At 39.5% G+C, this 20,113-nt stretch overlaps 1 protein-coding gene across 4 annotated transcripts in view; it reads right to left on the bottom strand.

The window, feature by feature from the left end:
* PARD3B (par-3 family cell polarity regulator beta) overlaps window positions 1-20,113 on the bottom strand; it is a 2,266,259-nt gene that overhangs the window by 1,254,265 nt on the left and 991,881 nt on the right. For all 4 annotated transcript variants that reach the window (XM_073633364.1, XM_073633363.1, XM_073633365.1 and 1 more), the window contains one exon: window positions 9,569-9,613. In XM_073633364.1, coding sequence (XP_073489465.1) covers window positions 9,569-9,613 — 45 coding nt within the window. The remainder of the gene's footprint in view (window positions 1-9,568; window positions 9,614-20,113) is intronic.

The following is a 20,113-nucleotide window of genomic DNA, read 5'->3' as shown; positions in this document are numbered from 1 at the left end:
CGGGCTTTCACATTGGGATTGCAGATGAGGCTTCTTTCACGCGCTTTACAGGCGCTTTTTTAACGCTAAAGCGCCTGAAAAATGGCTGAAAAACGCCCCAGTGTGAAAGGGGTCTTAGTCTACTAGTTAGGTATTTTGTTACTTGGTTTTTCGTTCACTTATATCTTCAAGTTTGCTGTGTATACTGTTTGTTGGTGTTTGGATGGGTTTTGTTTCACTTTTATCAAACTTGCAATATTATACACAGTCCAATTTTGGTTTCCTAAGTGCAGCTACACAGACGTGGTCATTCCTGCTGCTGGATGCCTGCTATAGGTATCCCTGACATTGGGAATGGCAAACCCAATAAAAAGCTTTTTTGGCGTTGAAAGAAAGGAAGCAGAACTGTAGGTTATGTTTTTGAATATATGAGATTAAATACAAAGTTTTAGTGTTATTGTCTTTACGGCCAGGGACAAACCCTACTTGGTCGCTATGAATAAGTGTGGTTAGGAGAGGTGATAAGCGAGCAACTACGATTTTGGCATAAACCTTAAGATCTGTGCTTAGGAGAGAAATTGGAACAAAGACCAGTCAGTAGTGGTGTACCACAAGGCCCTGTACTAGGTTGTGTTCTATTTAATATTTATTTCTGTGATATAACTAAAAAGTTGTTGGGTAAGGTATGTCTTTCTGAAGATACAAAGGTGTGTAATAGGATTGATATCCCTGGAGATGTCTGTAAACATGGAACATGATTCGGCATTGCTGGAAGATTGGTCAAAGCAGTGTAAATTGCACTTCAATGTTTCTAAATGTAAAATAATGCACCTAGGAAAAAGAATCCCTTGATAGAGTACAACATTGGGGGTACAATGTTGGCCAGCACTACAGAAGAAAAACATTTGGGGGTACTAATTTCAAACAATGTGGCTAGTCAGTAAGAAAAGTGAATAGCATCACTAGAGGGATCACCAGCAGGAGGAAGGAGGTCCTGATTCCTCTATATAGATCTTTAGTGAGACCTCATATAGAATACCGTGTCCAGTTCTGGAGACCTCACTTATAAAAAGATATTGATAAGATAGAATGGGTCCACAGATGGGTAACAAAAATGGCAAAAGGTCTGGGGGATAAAAGTTATCAAAAGAAACTTCAACTACTTAATATGTACAGTCTGGAGGAAATAAGGGAAAGGGGAGACATGACTTTAAATACATCAAGGGGATGAATAGGGTTCAAGAGGCCAGTATCTTTAATAACAAACCAAGATTAAGAACATGGGGACATGACCTCAAACTAACAGGAGGAGAGTTCAAAACTAATCTTGGAAAGTATTATTTTATTGAAAGGGTAGTTGATGCTTGGAATAGATTTCCAGCAGAAGTAGTGAGTCAGTCAACAGTAAATGGCTTTAAAACATGCTTGGAACAAACATAGATCTATATTCAAAAAAGTTAACATAAAACCCCAAAAAACAAAAAAAAACAAAAACATGTGTAAATAAAAAAAGTGCAGTCTTGATGGGCCATTTGGTCTTTTTTCTGCCGTCACTTTTCTATGTTTATAATTACTGCAAACGTCAGGATCTTTCACAGGTTTAGGGATGAGGGCAATGCTGGCAGATAGTAGGTTAAACGGAGGATGCATTTTGTCAATAGCAATGAATTTCTGAGCCATGATGGGGAAAGTGGGAGAGTAGCAAACATTTTATAGAAATGGGAGTGAAGCCTGGACATTTGCCCAATTTTAGGGCCATAATAGTAGTAAAAATGGCAGATTCCATTAGGGGAAAGTTTAAGGTAGAGGCTGCTTGGGGGTCTACAGTGAGTAGAGCAGTTTTGTGTATTTAAGAGGCAATATGGTTGGGTGGGTTAGTACTATGAAACCAGTGGTGAAAGTATTTATTAATAATGACAGGTATACAGTTTGAAAATGTGCTTTCTGGAGAAACATTTTTGTTTTAGATTTCTGAAAATGGTATAGAATTTGTCATCTCTTCTCTGGTATATTCAGGCCTCTACAATTGAATGAAGAGAAGGTAATGTGGCTGTTAGTCATAAGCTACATAAATAAGGAATATAGTTCTTATATAGTGGGGTAAACAAAAAATCAGAAGGCACTACCATATAATTGCATCCATTTATTAAAAACAGTTTAAAAATGGTAAAATACACTCACAAAAGTAGAGGAAAGACAGGCTCATAATCTGTCTTTAGTCACTAGCAGGTAGGGATGGGCGAACGGTTTGGCCCAAGCATCAGCTCGGGCAGAACATTTGCCCGTTCACCGAATAACCAAATTTTCAGCGTGCCCACCCAAATCCATACCAGACCTGTATCCGGGCAAGCAGCCCGACAGGTCAGAAAAGGGGGGGCAAGCGAGCGCTTTGGGGTGGAGGGGGTACCGTCCCATATTGACGTCCCATAAAGCACCTTGTTCCTATATTGATGGGGACAAGGGCCTCATCCCGCCCCCCCATGTGAATGAGTATCAGGTACATAGTACCCCTGCCCATTCACCAAAAAGTGTCAAAAAGTAACAAACACAAGAGACAAATTTTTGACAAATATTTTATTAAAGCCTACAAAAAATGGCGTCCCTCGCTGCAAGTCCATCGTCAATCATGCTGCCCGCCGACCTGAAAAATCAAAAATGTTCCCGCCTCCTGGGAGGCCTCACACTGACTACCTGCTCTGCGCTTTGACATTTCTTATATACTGTGGGTAAGGGGCAGGGCCACCCGACAACGTCACCCGGTGGCCCTGTTCCCATGTGACGTCACATGTTCAGCAAGCACCAGTCCGTGATGTCAGAAAGGGGCAGTGCCAACAAGGTGCTTTGGGGCGGGGGGCAGAGCCTGAGTTTTTCATAGTCTGGGTTTAATGACAATCTAAGATGGACTGTCTTGCCAGCCATGAGCTTGGACTAGATCCTGGTTCTTACATTAAATAATGAGACCAGCCTATAAGAGCACCAAAAATTATTTTAATGAAAGCTGCAGATCTAACAATATTAAAAATTAACTTTTTAAATGAATTTAACAAGGTAAATTGTATGTGTGATTTTACTAATTGCATGTACATATAACAATAACAATTGTGACTGGTTTGCTAACCTACATTATCTATTACCACCCACCCCCAAAACTGGCAGTGGCTTATGGGGTGACCTGTAAACTTGAGATCACCCACCATTCAGCTGTCATCTCATGTCTACAGTATATGGTTTCAGTAATTTAACACATATTTACTATTTAAACAGACTTTTCGAGAAATGAAATACTTGTTCTTCCCTTCTTCATTAACATTTTTGATTGCAAAGATATATTCAAAGAGCAATACAAGAAGAACAACATTACTATCTGTAAATGCAAACCTTTCCAGGGCCAAAAAAGTAATATTCCTGTCATCTATTCTAAGAAACGCTGTTCTCCAGAACACATTAAGTAAAATAAATCTTCCCTTGGTGAAGCTGGAATAAAAATTAGTGTGCGGAAAGCAAGTTCCAGAAGACCATATTAAAAAAACAAAAAAGAAAAACTTACTGCAGTTTGTGGAAGGCAGAAGAAAAATAATAGTGAATTTATTTGCTATGCAGTATTTTAATAAAAAGATATTCTTTTATTATGTTGTTATTAGTGGGTTTGAGCAGTGTGCTCATTTTTAATGTACTAGTAGTTATGGATTTTCACTGGCAGAAATTAATTTCAAGTTGACAGACCATAATAATAAATGTATTTGTGAATTCTTATCCTTGGCGTTTCTTGCACTGAGAGAAAATAAAGCTGACATAAGTGTGATATGTGCCTGCTATATGGGCCGGCATAACTATATTTTAATTAACCTGTGATAATTACATTGAGAAATGAAGCAGTGAATTGTAGTTAATGTTTCTGTCTCAGCTGTAAGATTATGTTTTTTCCTGGATCATTACCTATAATATGTAAAATATTGTATTGCTACTTGGATAGTAGAGGTCATTCAGTTTTAAAGTGCTGTATGTTATCTGGGAAGCAAGAGAGTGAACAATGTTCACTTTTTAGTTGTCCATTTATTACCTGTATACATAGTATAATGAAGTATTTATAGCTACTGACAAAAACAGCACAGTTGAAAACATACTGTTTTGCAGACGATTTTACATGCCAATCCTATTCAGTCAGTCTTGTGATTAGCACCCCTGTCAGACAGCACAATAAAATCTTAAATCTGCCCGTAGAATACACTGAAAGCAATATAGCCTTGTCCAGGACCTATGCCAACTTTTAGCTGTGACAATAAAGGACCCAAAGCACACAAATGAAGTCATCCCTCTGCTTCTCTACTACATACAAAACCAATCAGCGCAAACCCCACAGACAACTCTTGAATAAATACCAGTCTGTGTAAAAGTTCTCTTGGTCTAGGTGTTGAATGAATATGTTTATAATTCAAATACTAACCAATCGGTCGATCAATCAGTTCATAATTGGTGGGTTGATTGGTAGAGATAAGTACCCCAAAGAAAATCAATCATTAATTAATAATCAATAATCAATTAGATGAATATTATTAAATCAGGGTACCTATCTCTAGTTCCTCGTTGAGCCCCTCAGGTGTCATACTATTTAAAGTAAATATCCAGGATTCCCGTTTACACAAACGAGTACATCTTTCACCTTCTGGAATTGACAGAGATATAGACTCTATGCCAAATAGTTCCAAGCCCTCTGTACTGCCCCCATGTTTATGTTTAAAATTGCATGGAACACTATGCTGCTCAATTTTCTTCTCTATAAACCTGCGATGCTCACCAAAGAGCGTACGCATGGCTCATACAGTCCTACCTGCATAGAGAAATCCACAAGGGCAGCTCAACCCGTATATGAGGAATTGGGTGCTACAGCAAATGAACTGCTTGATATGGAAGATACGTCCATCTCTACTGCTAAGGGATTTCTGGCGATGAAAAATGAACTTGCAAGCTTTACATTTGCTGTTTGCACTTACGGCACCCTCTAATGTTAAAAAAATTGGGGAATGTTAACCACCTTTGAGGTCTATTTTTCTCTGAGACGACCAGGGGCAATAAGTTTTGGCATTTGTAGCCCATCTGAATACTACCTGAGGTTTTTTGGGGAGAACTCTCCCTAGCGCTTTATCCTGTCCTAAGAGGAGCCAATGTTTTTGCACCACTTTCTTAATGGCCCAATGTTAGCCATTGTATCTTGTAATAAACAGAGTACCATAGTGTTCCTTATCAGATGTGGGCCCATCTCTATTGGTAATACCCTCTCTATATCGGTCAACCGCTTTCTGAATGTGTTGTTCAACCACCCCCTCGCCCGTCTGAGGAGACAATTCACTCCCACTACTCCCCTTCTCAGCCATGAATGGCGTTACACAGCGCCGGCTGGTCCGGGCACATGCGCAGCTCCTTGTATCTCTTAGCAGGACACTACAGCTATGATTGGATTAACATCCCACACCGCCCTTCGGGTCCTGGAGCCTGTCCAGTCATACAGGCCGGGAGAGAAGGCAATTTATTGGTGGCCATGCAAGAATTGTTCTCTGTTTGTGAGTGACATATTTTCTATGATTTTAACTAATACAACTGTATTATACTAGGACAGGTGTGCACTCTCCTTTTCTTCATGTGTATCTTCTTCAGTTAGCATGTCCACAGATTTACATAAAAAAAGTGGAGCCCCAATTGGCCCTGAGTGCTACTGTGTACGACATACAGATGGTCGTGTCAAGACAGGTTCAAATATGTGTGCCAGCTGTATGTAAGACATTTTTAATAATGCATAACTTATTTCATATCTGTCTAAAGTTCAGTTTAAAAACTAGTTCACAGCTAAATCAAAGCGTAAAGTTAAAAAAAAAAAAAAGTCTGGGGGATTTTTCAATAACCTTTTGATGGACCTACAAAAGTTACTTAACTTCACTCACAACAATATTTATTTAGCCTTTATTTGATAAAGCAAAGTATAATGAGTGGTAACCAGCTGCAACCACTCCAAAGGTAAGCAGTTTACACACTTCTCGAAATTGGCTGGGTTAGCAGCAACCAACTTAATTTTTGATCCGTGTGTACCACTCTCTGTTCAACAGAACCCAATTGAATGGTCAAAAGGTCCTGCTGGAAAACTGTTGGCTGCAGTGCTGATCTGTGTATTCTAACTCTTGCCATCAGAATACAATAGCACAGTGGGGGAGATTCATGCACTTTGCTTGTTTAGATGCAGGAATCTGTGAGGTTTTTTCATGAAGCCCACTGGTTGAAAAAAGAATACTGTGTGTGTGTACACAGCTTTTATTAGTACAAAAATGTGATCAACATTTTTTTTTTTTGTGTCAAATAGATGATGCCCATCAATTATTCTTCCTCAGGGCCCATTATAGTAACATTACTGATTTACTTTTCAAAAAGCTACAGTATACTGGCTCTAAACATTTTAAACAATGTCCATACTCTCACAGCTATTCTTAACCACTTGCTTACTGGGCACTTAAACCCCCCTCCTATCCAGACCAATTTTCGGCGCTGACGCACTTTTGAATGACAATTGTGCGGTTATACAACACTGTACCCAAATGACATTTTTATCATTTTTTTCCCCACAAATAGAGCTTTCTTTTGGTGGTATTTGATCACCTTTGCGGTTTTTATTTTTTGTTAATTTAAAAAAAAATTATTTTTTTTTATATTTTGTTATAAAATTTTAAAACAGGTAATTTTTCTCCTTCATTGATGTACGCTGATGAGGTGGCACTGATGGCCACCGATAGGTGGCAGTGATGGGCACTGATGGGTGGCAGTGATGGGCACTGATGGGTGGCAATAATGGGCACTGATCGGTTACACTGATAGGCAGCACTGCTAGGTGGCACTGATTGGCACCACTGGTGGGAATTGATAGGTGGCACTCATGGGCATTGATAGGTGGCACTGGTGGGCACTATCAGGTGGCAATGGCAGGTGGCACAGATGAGGCATTATTGCCTCTTCCTCTTCGGGACCGATGTCTCTTGCAGATGAGCCGGTGATCGGAAAAAAACGATCACAGAGCTTTCGTTTTGATCATGTGCTTAGCTGTCATTGGATGACAGCTGATCACATAGTAAGGGGCCGAGACTCGGTGATCACAGCGCGCGCAGAGCGCGTGCCCAGGGGAGGCCGTCGTATGACGGCCTCCAGGAAATTCAGGTTTGCGCTGTGGTCGTCATTCAGATATAGCGCAGATGTCAAGAGGTTTAAAGACTTATTGGTTCATCCTATTTTTTTTTTTTTGTGTATATGTGAATTCTTATACCTCTGCCATGGTTGTCCTTTTCTTAGTTAGCCAATATAGGATACATAACAGTACAATGGGTTGAAATACCTTTGTGGCTGCCTAACCACCCAATTGTTTGGAATGTAAAGTTTATCTAAAGCCAAAACTTTTTTTGTTTTTAATAAAGAAAGGTAAGGAAAGGTTTCAACCCATGACAAGTTTTAGCTTTTTTTTTTTTTTTTTTTTTTTTCTTGAGGCATAATAGGAAGTCAGAGGATTTTTTTTTTCATGATAAACAATAAGGAGGGAGAAGAAATCTCTGCAAAGAAAAGAACATTCTCTCTTAGACAGCTGTTATTGGAATAAGTGTTCGCATTAGCAAATGTCCCCTCTATTCCTGACTCCATTACTGCTCAAAATGTTACTTTCCCTCACTTTCAATCCTCGTGACAACTGTTACCAGGACAACAGAGTGAATCCTCCTATAAAGAACACAGACAATAAAAACCTGACAGAGGTTCTAACCCTTCTCTTTTTTCTCTAAACCAAAAAAAAAATACTTTAATGGTCAGCCTCTGTACTAAAAAAAAGAACTGGTTCAGACAGCTATAAAGTACCCAATCACTGCTAGAATCTGGAAACCTGAGACACCCACAAGTGTTTTTCGTCCAGCATGCCTCAACCTTTGTAACATGAAGGAAGCCTTGAAAGAGCACTTAGTTCTCAGGGAACCTGAGTACAGCTCACAAGAAATTGACAGTAAGTTGTAGATCTAAGCATGAATAAAGTAATAATGTCTAGTACACACTATGACAAAAATCCTACAAAAAATATTGCTTTTGAAGTGATCGCATGATACTCTGTTACCACACAGTTTTTGAGAGCTGATCACAACAGTTCCTGTGAATTATCCAAAGGTACAAATGCAAACATTTTTCTTTTATGACACCAGAAAGATAAGTTTTTGTTTAATCAGTACAGTATTCGCCCGAAAAAAACAGAAGACCAAGACCATGCATGCTCGAAAACTACAGAATACATTACAATACAACACATTACATCACTTCCGAAGTTGTATTCTGTCAAACGGAAATTTTCATAACTGTAGTAACCTATTGGTTTTTAATATCAGACTAGCATGCAAAAAAAAAAAAAAACAATAATTCGTCCGATATTCTCATTGCGTGTGCGAGGCTTAAGAAATGTGCCATACTTGCCTGTTTACTTCCAACAATTGTATTATTTTTTTTTTAAATGGGACACAAATGAAATGCAAAGGAGCACTGCAGTACTACCAAATATTGGTGGGCAGGCAAAGAAATGACCCCTTACACTGATGATCAGTGATAGAAGGCCTTAGTAAACGGGTTGTCAGTAGGAAGCATGTCCCCAACAAATAGCAGAAAAGATCACTGGTTTTAGTGGTAGCTTATCTGGGAGACATATCCTTGAGCTCAATGCTCAAGAAAACCTTAGCAACCTCTGGGGGAACCCTGGTTGAGATTCTGAGCTTCATTCACTGCCAAGAAGCCCAGAGCCAAACAAGTTAAGTGTACCACTCATTTCAGCTCCTGAATAGTTTTTTAGCCTTTGTATCATATTATGTTACAGTTTAACAGCCTGTGTACTACTCCTCAGATTGTGGAGTTTCAAGCTTACAGTAATGGCCAGCAGGACATGCTCCGAGGTCTGTTTAGACACCTAAATGTCTCTTTAAAGGAGGGATAACAGATAAACTGAGACTTCAATGGGTCTCAAGAGAGACAAAAAGCTTTTTAATGAGTGCACAGTATTTTAACATAAAACAAAGATAAAAAAGGAAAAAAAAACATTGTTGTCCACACACATAATTTAACTTGGTATCTCATTTGGAGGGACTATCCCTCTTTAGGAAACACATTCCTCTGTCCCTCATAAATAAATACAACATCTAAGTTGTTTATATTAGCCTAAACATTCAATCCATCCTTCAGATTCTTGCATTGTCCTTTTTTATACTAATAAAGAAAAGATGTGTTAAAAATCATCCAGTGAGTTAAAGCGAACATAAATTTATACTATAATTTGTCATATACCTGGGGGTAAAGCAAGAGGGATCCATTGCCTAAATACTGTGCGCTAAAAGGTGTCCCTCGCTTCCACATTAGAAGGTTGGTATGGTTTATGCATATTTGCCAATGCAAAGGAAAGAAAAAATGTTCTGTGAATCAACCACAGTGAAATGCAAATTTACCAAAAACTATATAGTGTATGGGACTGCCAATATGTAGACCTTCACACAAAATTAGTTACCAAAAATATTGCATGTATACCCAGGAAAATTCTTACCTGACTTGAGCGTATTTAAGGAGGCAAGCTTGCTTTCATCAGGCACTGAAAAACAAAACAAAACATATATGTATGTATATATATATATATATATATATATATATATATATATATATTGATCTCTCTCTCTCTCTATATCTATATATATATCTATCTATATATATATATATATATATATATATATATATATATATATATATATATATATATATATATATATATATATATATATATATATATATTATTGATATATATCTCTATCATGATCCAGTGCCACATCCACACACCTTAAAACATATTATACTTCATGCTTAACAGCAACCATCCTATACTGTATTTGTGTAAATTAGTAATTATTCCTTGCACCTTTAAATCTCTATCCACATAAACGACTTGACACCTTGAGGCAGTTTATGCATAAAATAACACAAGATGTAGAAAGTCTGACTAACTTTAAATGCAGAATAAAGCAGCTTTCTGTGCTTTTGCAGTCTACCATTTGCTGGAAATTGGAAGATATTTTGCAAGGACGTGTGCTGATTTTCACATAAATCATTGCTAGATCTTTGTAGGTTTATTTCATGAAAGGACAGTGGTGGGTTTTTCTGCAATTGCTGTGGCTCTAAGCCATGTATAAGAGTTCTTTAAAGCATGAAAATAAGTCAGGCAAGGCATATCAATACGTCACAGTCACTGAACCATAATCCACAGTCTTGAATCTGGACATGCTGCTCCTATTATTTATAGGCACAGCTAAAAGTTTGACACTGGTGCACTTGGACCAGCCATGGCCGTACAGAAAAACAATATAAATTCTGGAAAGCACAGTTTCAGCATGTCTAAGCGAGAACTTTGAACAACAGCATCTCTCCTGTAAATCAGGCTTTCATCACTATGGCTGAGTTGGTATGCTGTAACAAACCCAAATTGCTTCAAACTGAATTTTAGGAAGAAGACTGGGCTTTATGAAAATTGTTTCAATATAACCTACAGACTACTTACTGCAGAATGACAAAATAGCGCAATTAAAAACTGCTACATTCGGAAAATATCAATTAACAATACACAATGATATCTTTTTTCAATAGAATTTTATAAACAAGGTAACATTAAAGAGAACATATCAGCAATTTAATTACATTTCTCAATTAAAAAGATACCTAAACTCCAAAAAGTAAATGTAATATATTGCAGCATATCAGCCCTTATATATACATGATGCATTTGTTTTTCTTTTTCAATCTTTTTTTCTTTCTTTTAATCTGGTGATACTGCCAATACCCCATGTCCTGTCCTAGGGTTACAATGTTAAATCACAGCATTGTCATCCTACAGTGCTCTCCCATTTTGGAATACAGACTACATTTGGACTTGTCATGCAATCGACAATATGTATAAAAGTAATTTTTAAACTTTCTTTCTACAGTTCATATGCCTTAACCAAGACACAAAGATGTTTGGACAGAGCTATTTGTGCTTCTGTTCAAAAGTGTACTTAATACTTAACAAAGCTTAGCTAATCTTTTCAGTATTATTACAAAAGGAAAACTAATGCACATTATACACAATACATCTCTCTTATTATTAAACAACAGAAAATATAGTAAATTGGGTGTATTGTTAAGGGAGGAAAATACAAGACCCTCCACACAGCGGAAAGAAAAATACATTGTTGAATTACCATAGGAAAAATATACCAGTAAATTATACACACATGGTACCTTTATTCATATCTGGATATATTTTCTGCTATTAGAGTTTTTTTCTTATTACTATTTATTTATATATTTCAGGTACTTGTATAGCGCTGTCAATTTACGCAGCGCTTTACATATACATTGTACATTCACATCAGTTCCTGCCCTCAAGGAGTTAACAATCTAAGGTCCCTAACTCATATTCATACATACTAGGGCCAATTTATACAGGGTCCAATTAACCTACCAGCATGTCTTTGGAGTGCGGGAGGAAATCCACAAAGGCATAGGGAGAATATGCAAACTCCAGGCAGGTAGGGACCCATTGGCTTCTAGGTGAAAGTGTTAACCACTACACCACTGTGCATGCATTAGGAGACATGAGTATTCTGTACAGGTCCATAATAAGGATGAGCCAAAAACCCCCCGGTTTGGTTTGCACCAGAATTTGCGAATACGCAGAAAATTCAGACAAACACACGGTCAGCCTTAAAGTCTATGGGACACTAACATGAAAAATCAAAAGGGCTCATTTTAAAGGCTTATATGCACGTTATTGTCATAAAAAGTGTTTGGGGACCTGGGTCCTGCCTCAGGGGACATGTATCAATGCAAAAAAAGTTTTAAAAACTGACGGTTTTTAATAATGCTGTGAAACAATAAACAAAATATCGTGCCTGGGGGGTGTCTATAGTATGCCTGTAAAGTGGCACAGTTTTCCCGTGTTTAGAACAGTACCACAGCAAAATGACATTTCTAAAGGAAAAAAAGTCATTTAAAACTGCTTGCGGCTGTAATGAATTGTCGGGTCTCGGCAATATGGATAAAACTCATTGAAAAAAATGGCATGGGTTCCCCCCCAGTCCATTACCTTTGGGTCTGGTATGAATATTAAGGGGAACCCTGAACCAAATTTTTTTTAAATTGCCTGGGGGTCCCGCAAAATCCATACCAGGCCCTTCAGGTCTGGTATGAATATTAAGGGGAACCTTGCAGCAAATAAAAAAAAAATGGCATGGTTCCCCCCAAAATCCATACCAGACCCTTATCCGAGCACGCAACCTGGCAGGATGCAGGAAAAGGGGAGGGGAGAGAGTGGCCCCCCTCCTGAACCTTACCAGGCTACATGCCCTCAACATGAGAAGGATGTTTTGGGGTCCTCCCCAAAACATCTTGTGCCCATGTTGATGGGGACAAGGGCCTCATCCCCACAACCCTTGCCCAGTGGTTGTGGGGGTCTGCAGTCGCGGGGCTTATCGGAATCTGGAAGACCCCTTTAACAAGGGGACCCCCAGATCTTGGCTTCCCCTATGTGAATTGGTAACGGGTACATTGTACCCCTACCATTTCACAAAAAAAGTGCCAAAATAGTAAAAAAGACAGGAAACAAGTCCTTTGTTAAAAGATAAAAAATAAAAATGTCCCGCGATGTAGATCCATCTCACGCCGCCAACGAGCCAAAAAAAAGAAAGAAAAAAAAAGCTGCAACAGCTCTGCCTCCATGGGAGGCTCCCACCGATTTACGCTTCTTCTCTGTGACAGCTGTTATAAAGCTGAGGGCAGGGACACTCGGTGACGTAAATGGGCAACCCCGCCTTCTGCTAATGTCACATGGCACTGATTAGTGTGTAAATGTCACTGGCAGGGAAGGGGTTAACGCTAGGGTGCACTTAGGGGTTAACTGTGTCCCCCCCATGTGTTCTAACTGTAAGGGGATGGGACTGACTAGAGGAGATGACACATTGTTGTTCCTAGCTAGTAGGAACGCACAGTCTCTTCTCTCCTCACAGAACAGGGATTTGTGTGTTTACACACACACGCCCCTGTTCTGGCTCTCGTACCTGTGATCGCAAGTGGCTGGAGGTCATCACGTCCGACGGCCACGCGCATCGGCACCCCCGCAGTGCAGCAGGCACACGCGCCTGCTATCCCCGCTTAAAGGGCTGATGTACAGCTACGACGGTTTGCAGGAACGTGCCGACCTGCCACAGTATAATGACGGCGGCTGGTCGGTAAGCGGTTAAGTAAAATCAGTTTCATATTCATAGAAAACAAGAAAGAAACTGATATTTACAATCCCTTCTGCAAAGAGACAGGTAGAGAAATAAGCACCATAAAAGGTGCAATGATCCTAATATCAATAGACAATGTAAAAAGATAATGAAAGTGAAGACACAGGGGTAGTATACTCCAAGACTGAGTTGAGGCAAAAAAAGAGGACACAAGTCCTAGGGTGTGGGAAGCTTAAACAATTCAAGATCATGTACAATCCAAATTCCAACAAAAAGTTGGGACACTGTGTAAAATCTACATAAAAACAGAATACAACAAATTGCAAATCTCATAAACCTATATTTTATTCACAATATTAAAAAAAAAAAAAAAAAAAAAAAAACTATTGAATCTTTAAACTGAGAAAATGTGCCATTTTAAGAAGAAAAAAAAGGTACTTATGAAATTGATGGCAGCAACACATCCCAAAAAAGTTGGGACAGGGCAACAAAAATCTGGCAAAGTAAGTGGTACTAACAAAGAACATTTTGCAACTAATTAGGCCAATTGGCAACAGGTCAGTAAAATGATTGGGTATAAAAAGAGCATCTTAGAAAGTCGTATTTTCTGAAGATGGGCAGAGATCCACAAATCTGTAAAAACTGTTGAACAATTTCAAAACTATGTTCCTCAATGTAAAATTGCAAAGACATTTTAAATACATCATATCATCAAAAGATTCTAAGAAACTGGAGAAATCTCTGTGCGCAATGGACAAGGCATAAACACAATAATGGATTCCTGTGATCTTCAGGCCCTCAGACGGCACTGCATTAAAAACCAGGCATGATTCTGTGATGGGCATAACTGTATGGGCTCAGGAATACTTCCAAAAATCTCTGTCTGTAAACACAGTTTGTCGTGCCATCCAAAAATGCAAGGTAAAGCTTTATCATGCAAAGAAGAAGCCATATCTGAAGATGATCCAGAAACGCCACTGCTTCTCTGGGCCAAAGCTCATTTAAAATGGTTTCTTGCAGAGTGGAAAACTGTTCTGTGGTCAGAATAATCAAATTTTGACATTGTTTTTGGCAACCATGGGCGCCGCCTCTTCCGGACTACAGAGTAGAGGAACCATCCAGCTTGTTATGAGCGCTCAGTTCCAAAACCTATATCTCGGACAGTATGGGGTGCATTAGTTAATATGGAATGGGCAGCTTGCATATCTGGAAAACCTCACCAATGCTGAAAGATATATCCAGGCTTTAGAGCAGCATATGCTCAGGCAAGAATGGGACAACATTCCTCTTCCAAAACCCCAGCAACTGGTCTCCCCAGTTCCCAGATGTTTACAGAGTACATTAAAGCCTTGAATTGAGAGTTACTTGGTTTGAGAGTGTTTTGCAAGACATAAAATTTTTTTTTTTATACATTCTGACTTGATAAACGAGCAATGTATTGATATACAAGTAGCGTCATGTCACAACTGAGTATAAAAGAGAAGAGAGGTGCCTCTAAGTGTAGCAATATGGTTACATTTAATGAAGGTACAACATTTAGCAACTCACATGGTTGACGATTAAAACAGTCACATCTAAGCAGGCATCTGGGGTAAAGCTATCCACATAGACCAACCTCCGCACCACCATCCCTTCCACGCTGTGCTCCGCAGGTGCTTCAAGCTTCGCTTTCAGATTGCTCTACTGCAGGGTAGTCTTCCAGGTCACGATTGCAGACTGACAGCGGTGAGAGTCGGCAGTGTGGAGGATGTTCTATGTGGACAGCTTCCCCCGATTGCCTGCATACTTAGATGTGACTGTTTTAATCATCAACCATGTGAGTTGCTAAATGTTGTACCTTCATTAAATGTAAAACATATTGCTACACTTAGAGGCGCCTCTCGTCTTTTATACTCTGTAGCTCCTGCTGGATTTTGCTTCTAAACCCCTTGTGGAGGCTTCCATTTCTGGATGGACATTTATGCTTGCACAACCTGGTCACATTGCTATAATCTTTTTATATGGACTATAAACTGAAGGACTTATGAATAAATGGTTGTGGAATGAATCATCTGAGTTTTCATTATTTCTTATGGGGAAATTTGCTTTGATGTACGAGTGCTTTGGAGTACAAGCATGTTTCCAGAACAAATTATGCTTGCAATCCAAGGTTTTACTGTATTGTTAAAAGAAGAGGTGATGCTATACCATGGTAAACATGGCCCTGTCCTAACATTATTCTGAAATTTAAATTTCACAGACTGGTGAACCTCTGCCCATCTTTACTTCTGAGACACTCTAACTCTCTCAGATGCTCTTTTTATACCCAGTCATGTTACTAACCTGTTGCTGATTAACCTAATTAGTTGCAAAATATTCTTCCAGCTCTTTCTTGTTAGTACCACTTACTTTGCCAGCTTTATGTTGCCCTGTCCAAACTTTTTTGAGACATATTGATGTCATCAATTTCAGAAATACCTTATTTTTTTCCCTAAAATGAAACATTTTCACAGTTTAACCACTTCCCGACCGGCGCATGTACATATACATCGGCAGGTTAGCAGCCCTGCGCAAAACGATTTACAGGTACGTCGGCTCCTTTAGCAGGTGTGCGCCTGCTGCACAGCGGGGGACCTGATGCGCGTGCCCGGCAGTCGCAATGACTGCCAGCCACCCGCAATCTCGAGCACAAGAGACAAAACGGGGATCTGTGTGTGTAAACACACAAATCCTGGTTCTGTCAGGAGAGGAGAGACAGATTGTGTTTTCCTATTAGTCAGCAACAGCGATATGCCTCCTCCTCTAGTCACGCCCATCCCCTCACAGTTAGAACACACACTGAGGAAACACATTTAACCCCTTGATCGTCCCCTAGTGTTAACCCCTTCCCTGCCAGTGACATTTATATGGTAATCAGTGGCTATTTTTAGCTCTGATCACTGTATAAATGTCAATGGTTCCAAAAAAAGTGTCAGAAGTGTCCAATCTGTCCGACCACAATGTCGCAGTCCCGATAAAAAACGCTGATCACCGCCATTACTAGTAACAAAAATTAAATAATAAAAATGTCATAAATCTATCCCCTATTTTGTAGACGCTATAACTTTTGCATAAACCAATCAATATACGCCTATTGCAATTTTTTTTTACCAAAAATATGTAGAAGAATATACAGTTGTGCTCATAAGTTTACATACTACTTCATGGCAGAATTTATGATTTCTTGGCCATTTTTCAGAGAGTATGAATGATAACACAAAAACATTTCTTTCACTCATGGTTAGTGTTTGGCTGAAGCCATTTATTATCAATCGACTGTGTTTACTCTTTTTAAATCATATATGCAACAAAAACTACCCAAATGACCCTGATCAAAAGTTTACATACCCTGGTGATTTTGGCCTGATAACATGCACACAAGTTGACACAAAGGGGTTTGAATGACTATTAAAAGTAACTATCCTCACCTGTGATCTGTTTGCTTGTAATTAGTGTGTGTGTGTATAAAAGGTCAATGCGTTTCTGGACTCCTGACAGACCCTTGCATCTTTCATCCAGTGCTGCACTAATGTTTCTGGATTCTGAGTCATGGGGAAAGCTAAAGAATTGTCAAAGGATCTGCAGGAAAAGGTAGTTAAACTGTACAAAACAGGAAAGGAATATAAAAAGATATCCAAGGAATTGAGAATTCCAGTCAGCAGTGTTTAAACTCTAATCAAAAAGTGGAAAATGAGGGGTTCTGTTGAAACCAAACCACGGTCAGGTAGACCAACTAAAATTTCAGCCACAACTGCCAGGAAAATTGTTCGGGATGAAAAGAAAAACCTACAAATAACTTCAGGTGAAATACAGGACTTTCTGAAAACATGTGGTGTGGCTGTTTCAAGATCCACAATAAGGAGGCACTTGAAGAAAGATGGGCTGCATTATCAAGCCTCAAATCTTCTGGCACAAAGTCATTTAGAGTTATGAGACCAAAATTGAGCTTTCTGGCCATAACCATAAACGCTACATTTGGTGTGGAGTCAAGAAGGCCTATGATGAAAGGTACGGAGGTGGATCGCTGATGTTTTGGAGATGTGTGAGCTACAAAGGCACAGGAAACTTGGTCAAAACTGTTGGCAAGATGAATGCAGTATATTATCAAACAATACTGGAGGAAAATTAGCATTCATCAGCCAGGAAGCTGCGCATGGGACGTACTTGGACATTCCAACATGACGATGATCCAAAACACAAGGTCAAGTTGACCTGTCATTGGATACAGCTGAACAAAGTGAAGGTTCTGGAGTGGCCATCTCAGTCTCCTGACCTCAATATCATTGAGCCACTCTGGGGAGATCTCAAAGTGCAGTTCATGCAAGACAGCCCAAGAATTTACAGCAACTGGAAGCTTTTTGCTAAGAGGAATACCAAATATCACTAATGATTTAAAGTTGTCATTATTGTTAAAGAGGGCAATACACAATATTAAGAACTGGGGTATGTTAACTTATGATCAGGGTCATTTGGGTAGTTTCTGTTGCCAATTTGACTTAAAAAGAGTAAACACAGTTGATTGATAATAAATGGCTTCAGCCAAACACTAACCATGAGTGAAAGAAAAGTTTTTGTGCTATAATTCATATTCTCTAAAAAATGGCCCAGAAATCATAAATTGTGCCAGAGTATGTAACTTATAAGCACAACTGTATATCGGCCTAAACTGATGAAGACATTTTTTATTTTTTTATTTTTTTTTAATGTGATATTTATTATAGCAAAAACTAAAAAAATCATTCTTTTTTCAAAAAATAAAAACCGCAGAGGTGATCAAATACCACCAAAAGAAAGTTCTATTTTGTGGGGAAAAAAAAGACGTCAATTTTGTTTGGGTACTACGTCGCACGACTGTGCAATTCGGAATTGGGGTTGTACAATGGGGTATAGAGTGCCCAATGCATATGGTTAGACAGGAATACCATGTGAAGCACCAACTTAGATGACTCTAATGCCGCATACACAAGATTGGACATTCCGACAACGAAATCCTGGGATTTCTTTCCGACGGATGTTGGCTCTAACTTGTCTTGCATACACACAGTCGCACAAATGTTGTCGGAAATTCCGAACGTTAAGAACACGGTGACGTACAACACGAGCCGAGAAAAATGAAGTTCAATAGCCAGTGCGGCTCATCTGCTTGATTCTGAGCATGCATGGAATTTTGTGCGTCGGAATTGTGTACACACGATCGGAATTTCCGAAAACGGATTCTGTTGTCAGAAAATTTGAGAACCAGCTCTCAAATTTTTGTTGTAGAAAATTCCGACAAAAAATTTCCGATGGAGCCTACACACGGTTGGAATTTTCAACAACAAGCTCCCATTGAACATTTGTTGTCAGAATGTCCGATCGTGTGTACGCGGCATTAGAGGCCAAGACAACTAAAGTGGAGGGCTTTGGACAGGTATTAATTGGAAAGCTTGAGGATTTTGTTCTGTGCTAGATAAGTCCCTCTAAAGGATGTGCTCAATTGAGACATGGTTTAAGAAATTAATGTCATTGCCAACAGAGGACAGACACTCTTTCTAGTTAATTTTAACTAGAAAGTAAGATTTAAACAGAGAAACCAGCTAACTAAAAAATATATCTGAAGCATGACAGTTAGGGCACTTTCACACTGGTGCGGGGAGGCGCCGAGGGTAAAGTGCCGCTAATTTTAGCGGCGCTTTACCTTCATTTTAGCGGCACTTTTCCGCCACTAGCAGTACACTTTTAATCCCCGCTATTGACCGGAAAAGGGTTAAAAGCGCCCGCAAAGCACTGCTGCCGAATCATGATTTCAATGCCAGGGGCGTTGCTCTCACAACACCCCAAAGATGCTGCTTGCAGGACTTTTTTTCTGTCCTGCAAGTGCACTGCTTCAGTGTGAAAGCACTTGGGTGGCAGGGGAGGCATTTTTTAGGCTCTTTACAGGCGCTATTTTTAGCCCTTTAGTGCCTGAAAAATGCCTCAGTGTGAAAGTAGCCTCAGGGGAAAGGAGTTACAGTATATGATGCTGGCCTTCAACTTTATGTTTTGCTGTTGGCCAGTGTCCACCTCCAGTAGGCAGCTGCATATAACCCATGGAATAGTGATACTCCAAATACAACTCTAGCAGGGAAGGTATTAGGCAAAACCCAGCACAAACCCCCCCCAAAAGAAAACGATCCCTGGTCTGGTAGATCAACAGTAACATATATTAGCACGCATGAGAAGAGTGTGGCTGGGCTTACATTGCAGCATGGAGAGGCTCACAGCAGAGGTCTGGTGCGTCCCTGTTCACCATTTAAGGTCCGATTTCAGCCCAATTTTATGGCTAAATTCAGATCTGAAATGGACCAGAAGACGCACAGGACTCCTGTGCAATTCGCAACAGAGCCACTCCGGAGATATGTGACCTGGCTCCATACAGAGCTGGTCACATTCTCCTGACATGCGAATTGGATTCGGGGAAACCTGCACCAATTTGCAATAGTGTGAACCCAGCCTCAATCATTAATGTCCTAATAGAGTCCATGTAAGTATGCAAAGCTCTTATAGGGTTTTTCCACTTCAGCAGCATCAGCAATGTCTCGTCCTGACTGGATCTGAGAATTCTCCCACCAATATCATGTGAATAAAATAAATCATTCAAAACGGAAAAAAAAAGAAAGAGGCAATGCACGCACATCTAAAAGACTTGGGTATGATATATATATAGATAATCAGCAGGGTGTCCACCAAGGGGCAGTCTCTCCAGTTACTCCAATGAGGGGTCAGCAAAGGGGACAAAAAACAAATAAAAAGGAGGGAGCACACCACTCTCAGTGCATCATTATTAGCACAAAAGGGTA

Source organism: Aquarana catesbeiana, linkage group LG06, assembly GCF_042186555.1.
Source record: "Aquarana catesbeiana isolate 2022-GZ linkage group LG06, ASM4218655v1, whole genome shotgun sequence".
Classification (NCBI taxonomy): Eukaryota; Metazoa; Chordata; class Amphibia; order Anura; family Ranidae; genus Aquarana; species Aquarana catesbeiana.
Note: the sequence above shows the minus strand (reverse complement) of the source record. Positions and strands in the feature narration are given on the sequence as shown.